Here is an 8,296-nt window from a genome sequence, read left to right as displayed (position 1 = left end):
CCTTGCCGGCGACGTCGGCTTCGATGCTTCCGGTTACCACAGAGCACGGGAGGACAACGGGGAGAGAGAGGAGCTCGAGGCGAGCTCGATGGAGGGTTCGGGGGAATCTGGGACGGCATGGTGGTGGCCTCGAGCGCGGGTGGGGCGGACTGGAGCTCGCGGCGGCGCGGCTGCGGGCATAAGCGGTGGCTCGGCGAAGGTGGCTGCAACGCAGGAGATTGGGGTGGAGGCGGCGGGCACGGGCTCGCTATTTATGGTGCTGGCGCGGCTTGGGAGGCACGCAACCGAGCGAGGCAGGAGTGGCGCGGACACAGACTCCCGGGCGACGACGCAGAGTCCGGCTTGGGGACGGCTGGAGGAAGGAGACGGGTTGCTGACAAGGCGGCCCTACCTGTCATCGGAAGAAAGGGGAGAGGGCGCGGGCGACTGGCTGGGCCTGGCCTTTGGCTGGGCCGATTGCTATGCAGGGCCGCGCAACGGAACAAGGAAGCTGGGGCGGGAGCGGGCTACGGCCGGCTGCTAGCCCACGTGGGGAAGAGGAAAAAGGCCTGCGGGAAAGGGGGGAGAAAGAGTGGGGAGAAGGTGGGCCGGTGGGAAAGAAGATCAAGCTGGGCCAGATGCTGGGTAGGAAGGAAAAAAAACGAAGAATCCCTTTGCTATTTTGTTTTCAAACCCAGATTTAAACGTGAATCAAATCAAATTCGAATATGGTTTAAATTTCTTTAAACCAGATCAGGTTAAATATTAATTCAAATATTCTTTTCAATTCAAATACAAATGGTAAATTTTAGTAGGCTTTCAGAATTAAAATTTATAACTTTTTAAATTCTTTCAATTCCCAATTCTCTTTTATTTCAAAGCCATTTTTAATTTCTCTTCCAAAAGCAATTCAAACCTCTCAACCAAATAATTCAAATGCATCGACAGGTATGCACATCCATGTTTCTAAACTTTATATTAAATTTTAATTTCATGAAAATTTTTATTTCCTATGTTTTAATGTACACCAAATTCCAAATTTAATCATTTTAGCTCTATTTTCAAAAGAGGCAAATTTTAGGGTGTTACAGGTCCCTAATGGAGCCTCCATGTTAATCCTCACGAGATACGATAGGAAAATAAAAGATATATACTTGAAATTCTCACAAAAATCTAAAACATTTGACCACCAATTCGGTATAACCTAATCACCATTGATAATAATAACTATTGGAGCTCTTCTATTTTCTAAATAATTACCCTCCACTGCTATTGCGCAAAACGACATAAAGTAATATATGACTCTAAATTTAAACTACCCACATATGCATGAAGAAACATGATCTCAAGTACACCTATATTTGCGTTTAGTTACCCATGTACTCTTATTGTGATAGATAATTTGCATAACCTAATTTTTATCTTATTATTTGAAAAATTAAATATCCTATCAAATCTGCATCTAAAAATTATCAACATCTTCTATTAAAATCCTCAGATGGAGAAACTATCAAAACAAAAATTGTAGATCTCAAAGAGTTATGCAACTTTGTAGTTGACAACCTTTTCATTTGAAATCATCTATCCAAAGAAAATTACTTTTAACTTTCTCACATTTGAAATTCAAAATTTTCAACGACCTCAGATGGAGAAATAACCAAAACTAAAGTTGTAGATCTTGAAAAGTTATACAACTTTGTAGTTCACATCTTTTTCATTTGAATTCGTTTAGGGTCCGAAATACTTATTTCAAAATCGGATAAAGATAACACGCGAGAAAGGTGGAGTGGATAGGGGAGATAAGCGCGAGCCCCTGTGGCTGCGAATCACTCATTTTTTTCGTGTGAAAAATTGCTTGACTTGTGACTGCCTGGTGGCGTCTTGTGACGATATGTAGAGGTGGATCGAAATATAGCCACCTCTACAAACCGATGATTTCTGGAGGCGGAAGAGTAGAGGCATTCCAGCCACCTCTACAGATCCAGTATGTAGTAGTGGTATCCATCATGCTCGGAAGATGGTTATGGCATTTCCTATTAGGAGCGGGTATTATTGTATAACCATTGGTTTCATACCTAGGCCGGCTTATCCCGTGCGAGTTATACTACAAGGACGACTTCCCAAGATTTGGTTGTGGTGGTTTATCTACAATTGACACATATGGTCAAGGAATGTTTTTTCTAGGGATATAGGTGGTGATCTAGTCTACTAATTGATTAATATTAGTGTGCCTGTGTTTATTTAAAATTTGTAGGTTGTGTGCATCATAATATGCAGAGGACGAGAGTGTTTTCAAGCTGATTTTATCAACTCGATGTAATAATTAAATTTCAAACATAATAGAAACTTTCTTATCGAGAAAAAGGTGCTAAAGCAGAAGGACCAATGTACTATACATGTGCAGAATCATATAAGGAACAGTGCCTTCTCTGGCAAGAAATATATGGTGGGAAATTTTAAATTTTAAAAAACACTTCACTCGCCGTTTGTGCTACTAAACCGCCTCTGCAAATTGCCTCTGGAAATCAATTTCCAGAGGTGGCTATTTTACATAAATCGCCTATGAATGTATTTACATTGGCAGTTTTCCTAAACTAACTACCTCTGAAAATGAATTTACACTGGCAACTGGCTTAGGTGAACCACCAGGGTAAATCTATTTTACACTGGCGGTTGCCTTAATCAAATCGCCAGTGTAAATAGATTTACACTAGCGGATCTCAAGAACGTCTATGAAGTTCACGATTTTCACATGTCTTTCACACTAGCGGAAGCCTGAAACGCCAACCGACAGATTTACACTGGCGGATCTCAAGAAGACTCCCGTGAAGTTCACGATTTACACTGACCTTTCGCACTAACGAAAGCTTGAAACGCTGGTAGAAATATGTCTGGAATTCTGTGTACTGGTGAGCATAAATGACAGCCCGATGAAGTAATAAAAACTGAATGAAGAAACAGATGGTGTTGGTATTTGGTAACAATAAACGCGACGAAACATATGTAGAGGTTCCAAATTAACCGGATGGACCAGACACACACGCACACTCTATAAATATATATGTACCCGTCCACCAATGACCTCGCGTAGCTAGCTGTACCTAGCGAAATAGTAGCAGGACAAAGTGGAGAATACTCAGCCACCATGTCCTTCTGGAGGCTATCCGCCGCCGCGACTTATACTGCTGCGATGACTGAGTCCAGCACCAAAATGGCCTTCGCGGCCATAGACTGTGCCGACTTCAAGGCGGCGGAGCAACAGCTTCCACCGTCTCGGTTCATCAATGGCGTTATGCTGCAGCCTTCGAACGGGGGCTGCTGCGGCGCCCAAACCTACGAACGGCCCACACGGAAGTGGATGGGCACGTTCCCTGAGGAAGAAACCGCGGTGTGCGGCTACGACGACGTGGCTGCGCGCCGCTGCCAAGGCGTCACCAACTTCTCAGAGGAGTGCGCGACGGACGACGGAGAGCTTGCGTTCCAGGCGACGACCTCCAAGTCCGTGACCGTGAAGACCACGTTGCGGATGCAGACATCTGCCGACGAGGTGAGGCCGAGCCTGTGGCGGGCAGCGCGTGCGCAGCCGGCGACGCGGGCGCGAGAACATCTTTTCCACAAGGCGCTGACGCCCAGCGACGTTGGCAAGCTCAACCGCCTCGTCGTGCCGAAGCAGCACGCCGAGAAGCACTTGTTTCTGAACCGCAACCCCATGATGGCCAACGGTATTGGCATGCTCATCGACTTCGTGGACGGCTCCGAGAAGACGTGGCGGTTCAGGTACTCGTTCAGCGCGACCAGCCGGATGTACGTCATCACCAAGGGATGGGGACGATTCATTCGGGAGAAGGGCCTCCAAGCTGGGGACAAAGTGGCATTCTCCCGGTCCGCGTTTGGGGCGTACAAGCAGATGCACATAGACTACTGGAAGACGCAGAAGAAGCCACAACCACAAGATGCCGTGGCCGATGCGATTGCCGTTCATTGCCATGCCGTCTTGCTGTTCGGTGTTGATATTGCTACAGCCTAGACGTACAAGCTAGCTAAAATGACCAAAGCGAGCTATAATTAGCACATCATTGTCAACCTTCTTGGTCTGAGCTATCTATCTAATCTGATCGTAGACGCGTAGGGTCTACTCCTGTATTATATGGTATCCTCTCCACCTTGTGTAGTTTGTTGTCCATCCATCTGCAATTGTTAACTTAACGGCTCGGTGTGAGGTATTAAGATTATTGTTATTGGAGCATCTTCAATAGTTCCTAAAAGAATTGCTTGATATATCAATAAGTTTTTCATGTCTCTAAAAATAGTAGACGGCATATTAGTTGGCTTTCTCAATCAATTTTAATATCTCACTTGTAGAAGCTAGAAGATAATTTTGCATCAAGAATCTCTTATTCACTGCGCCAGAAACTGTCAGGTCGGAGCCCCATCAAAGCCAAAATTACTTCTGGGCGCAGAGGATAATCGGCAGTGAAAGACATGGCCTATCACTGCTAGTTTCACGAACTGACACTGATAATATGCTATCGCTGCCAGTTCTAATCATTAGCCGGAACTGATCTCATGAGTATCACTGTCGGCTGGACGCATCACCCAGTAGTGTTATCATGAGTGTCAGTGCTGGGTTAGAGCATTAACCAGTAGTGACACTTATGAGTTATGACACCACTAGTGGTTCATGCTTCAACCTGGTGGTGATACTCATGGAACCATTGTTGGATTAGTGCACACTCTACAGTGAATTATTGAGTGCTACTACAACCTCTCGGCAATAATTATTATAATGCACCAGAGAAATTTTATTGCCATCGCATTTCTCACAAGATATAAGATGTATGAATACATCATAACTAGAAGACTTAATAGGTAGAGATGAAGTACAAATTCCCACTAAGTGGAGAACCCCCACTACTAATGGTTACCATGTACCATGACATAATCATGTAACGAACATCCCCTATTTTGTATCCGAGCACATCATTTAAGTATGTCAATGCATGAGTTAGCTTTTTGCCTCAAAAGAACGATTGCACTGCAAATGGGCTCTCTCCTAAAGCAAAATCCAGATGATCCTGCAATCCATGTGAGGTGGGCCTTGAACATGCATAGTACCAGTGGTACCCAAGCTGCTCCATAGCTTGAGTCAGAATAGTGTGGAAGCTACACGCAGCGTACGTCGAATCATGATACATAATCAACAAGTGGTGTCAGTAATTAGAATACATATGACCGCCATGAATGAAAAATAATACACACACACACGAGAGCACCACTTTGACTATACCACATCTTTGTCAATGCCCTGAGCAGTCAGCTCACTAACTGCTGCGACGTATAGATTGTTCTCGTGTAAAGCTTGTAGTCACTGTATGAGAAGTCAATAATTATGAATCCATTGGTCGCTGGTTCCTTCATACATAGTCTCACAACATTGTCTGAACTGTTCTTTGATTCGGTGCCCGTCATCCCCCAACAGTAATTTCTCGGACGTCCTCGGGCCCACCCATCTTTCGCCAATGTTGAAAGTGATATTATAGAGAAATCTCTCACCATCATGGATGTTGGTTGTCAAATGATGATTTAGTGAGCTTCGAGAAATCAGAGTGTATCTTGGAGCCATCTAATCAGCCGAACTATCTATGGTAAATTATAAAAGTGTGTTAGGATGTAATAAAATCTGTGTTATATTGAGTGTAAGATAAGATTACTTACAATGGTTGAAAATGGGAATTGGGCTAGCAGCAAAGTTGGCCTCGATGGCACAGATCCAGGGACAAACTCAGGTGCCTCAGGTGGAGGTGGGGAGATCCTGCATGTGTGATCATGTACGTACAAGTTTCACAAGTATTATGTTGTAGGTACATACACGTCTGGACAATAATGCAGATGAGGATATTTTGTATATTGACATAATCAAAACAATTCTAGACATGTGTTATAGATAAATACAGATCAAAACAATACAAAGGCATATCATATCATATCCATATGTTCAAAAGAAAACCTTAATTAGGTAATCCATATATACCATATCAATGTATCTCAAAAATATTCACTGTGAAGTATTACAATTCAGTGTAAGTTGAAGGAGAATGTAGATTCGGTGGCTCACTATAAGTTGAAGGAGCCATCGGTTTTGACCAACATGGAGACCCCATCGGAGGTCACTACCATAGATGGCACCCCTGCCTAGGTCATCCACCTCTCATGATAAGCGACTAAGGTCGGAGCTCCCTCTCATTGAGCGCAACAAGTGTGGGTGAAAGCCACAAGGTGTTGGAGTTCAAGATGAAGAAGTAAGACAATCCACAAGTGTTCGAATCACAAGGTTAGGTTTTGTGTCCACTTTTGTCTGAGTTCTGTCCACTTTTGTGATTTTCAATAGAAGTTCATGCTTTGGTGTTCTTTCAGTGGATGGTAGTCGAGGCCAATTCTCATATTGGGAGGAAGAATATGTTGATATGCTAAAATGGTGCCTGAAAAGACTGAGACTTCACCGGTGCATGGAGAGGTGAATCAGAAGAATCCCAAGGATGAAGATCTCACGAAGAATTTGTCTATTTTAGTTGAAATTGGAGGAGGAATCCTTGTTCTGCTTAAGTGCATTACAGTTCTAGTTGTTTAGTGCTAATTGGGACGGTCTATATTGTATCTAGACTCTAATTGTTCTGTTATATATTTGGTATAGTGCTAATTGAATTGGGATTGTCTATATTGTATATCCACCCAAATTAAGAATCTACTTTTAAACCATTCAAATATAGGCAGTGCCAGATGTACTTTTAAATAGTGCTAGATGTAGTTTTAAACTGCAATGGTGCTCAATATCATTGTTGAGTCTATTTTTCAACCGGCAATGCCCCTCAATGTCATTGTCGGGTCTATTTTTCAACCTGCAGTGATTCTCAATATTAGTATCAGGTCTGCTGATCAACCGGCAGTGGTGCTCACTGTAGGTTCTACTAATTGGAATTGTCCAAAAACTATATATGCCTACTTAATTGAAATCATTTGAAAATTATTATTGCAAGCATATACTCTAGAGAGGTATATTCGTCCAAATTTTTAGATATAGAATCATTCCAAAGACCTTAGAACAAAACTACATATGCGATAACAAATACCTTAGGATAAAATTACATAATATACGTTGCGAAGACAATTTTGGGAAAGAGGTACAATGTTAGCATCAATGTCTACAAACACATTGTAATATAACCACCAGTGTTGATGGTCACTAAACCCTAAACCCTAAATCCAACCATCAACATCTCTTCAAAAGAATGATAAACATAGCATGATCATGTCTTGTTCCTTTCAAATAAAGTTCATACCATATTATTTGGAGAACTAACCTTCACAGGAGACATTGAACAAAAGATGAATGAAATGGGCCAACATGGGTGGGTGACCCCACCCTATATATGTGGTGTCGACTAACCTAGGGTTACCCCCTAGACCTCAATCCATGTAAACATCAAGAAACCCAACTTTACAAGATCATCACTATTGGTTTCAAGTTGGTTGAAGATCAATGGTCCAATTGGATGTTCACACGGATCCATGGACCCACCATTTCCACATTGGATCTCCAATTGCATAGAAACATTGTACACAACATGGACATCACAAGTTGGGCTGCCCTGTAGAAGATGTAGTGCCCCACCTATCGTGGGCGGGCGGCTGACCAAGGGCAGGTCACCCAACACCTCTCATGGTTAGGCGCGGTGTCTAGACTATAGTCTGCGGCTCTCACCGCGGATAGTTGTGGTAGGTAGTATGTAGTGACAGCCTTGTCTATCCTTTGTATTTCACTACGTTCGGGTTAGTTCTTAAATTGTAGAGTTCTTTGTAGGAATGGTTTGAGACACCCTTCTCATCCTTGTTCATTGTCTGCCGGGTTTGTCCTCCCATGTTTGGTGTGTGATCACTAGTATCTAGGTGTGCTAAGTTGTATAAATAGTATATACCTGTTTGCTACAGTGTAATGTATTCGTGGCCCACTTATCTCGTTGGCATCCCAACTAATCTATCTACCGACTTGTATCTTACCCATCAGGTTTGGTAGCTATTGTTAATCAACCATATTATATATGTTTATATGGCATGTACTAGTCTTTGCTTGTACTAGTGTTTGCCAAACAAACATGTGCCTTTGTTCAAACTTCATACATCGCTCATTAGGTTACTTCACAGTTTTATTAAAATCAACCCACAGTCCACCTGTTCAAAATAAATTACAAAGCAGTCTATTTTCTTCTGTTTTCACGCTCGATCTTTTCCAAAATGGTGCCCACCGTCCCTGGTCTGTTTT

General features: G+C 42.8%; 1 protein-coding gene across 1 annotated transcript; it reads left to right on the top strand.

Annotated features, from left to right (window-relative positions):
* Positions 1 to 3,124: 3,124 nt before the first annotated feature.
* LOC136479958 (B3 domain-containing protein Os02g0764100-like) lies at positions 3,125 to 4,006 on the top strand. Its single transcript, XM_066477651.1, has 2 exons — positions 3,125 to 3,367; positions 3,428 to 4,006. Exons 1-2 carry the CDS (start codon positions 3,125 to 3,127, stop codon positions 4,004 to 4,006), a joined length of 822 nt encoding a protein of 273 aa, XP_066333748.1.
* Positions 4,007 to 8,296: the final 4,290 nt, after the last annotated feature.

This window comes from Miscanthus floridulus, chromosome 9, assembly GCF_019320115.1.
Source record: "Miscanthus floridulus cultivar M001 chromosome 9, ASM1932011v1, whole genome shotgun sequence".
NCBI lineage: Eukaryota > Viridiplantae > Streptophyta > Magnoliopsida > Poales > Poaceae > Miscanthus > Miscanthus floridulus.
This window is presented reverse-complemented; position numbering and strand designations above follow the sequence as displayed.

What these genes read in the sequence shown, in the direction of transcription:
- LOC136479958 (XM_066477651.1), top strand. Translation starts at nt 3,125, where the DNA reads ATGTCCTTCTGGAGGCTATCCGCCGCCGCGACTTATACTGCTGCGATG. An exon ending in TCCCTGAGGAAGAAACCGCG is followed by an intron (nt 3,368 to 3,427) that starts GTGTGCGGCTAC and finishes AACTTCTCAGAG; the next exon opens with GAGTGCGCGACGGACGACGG.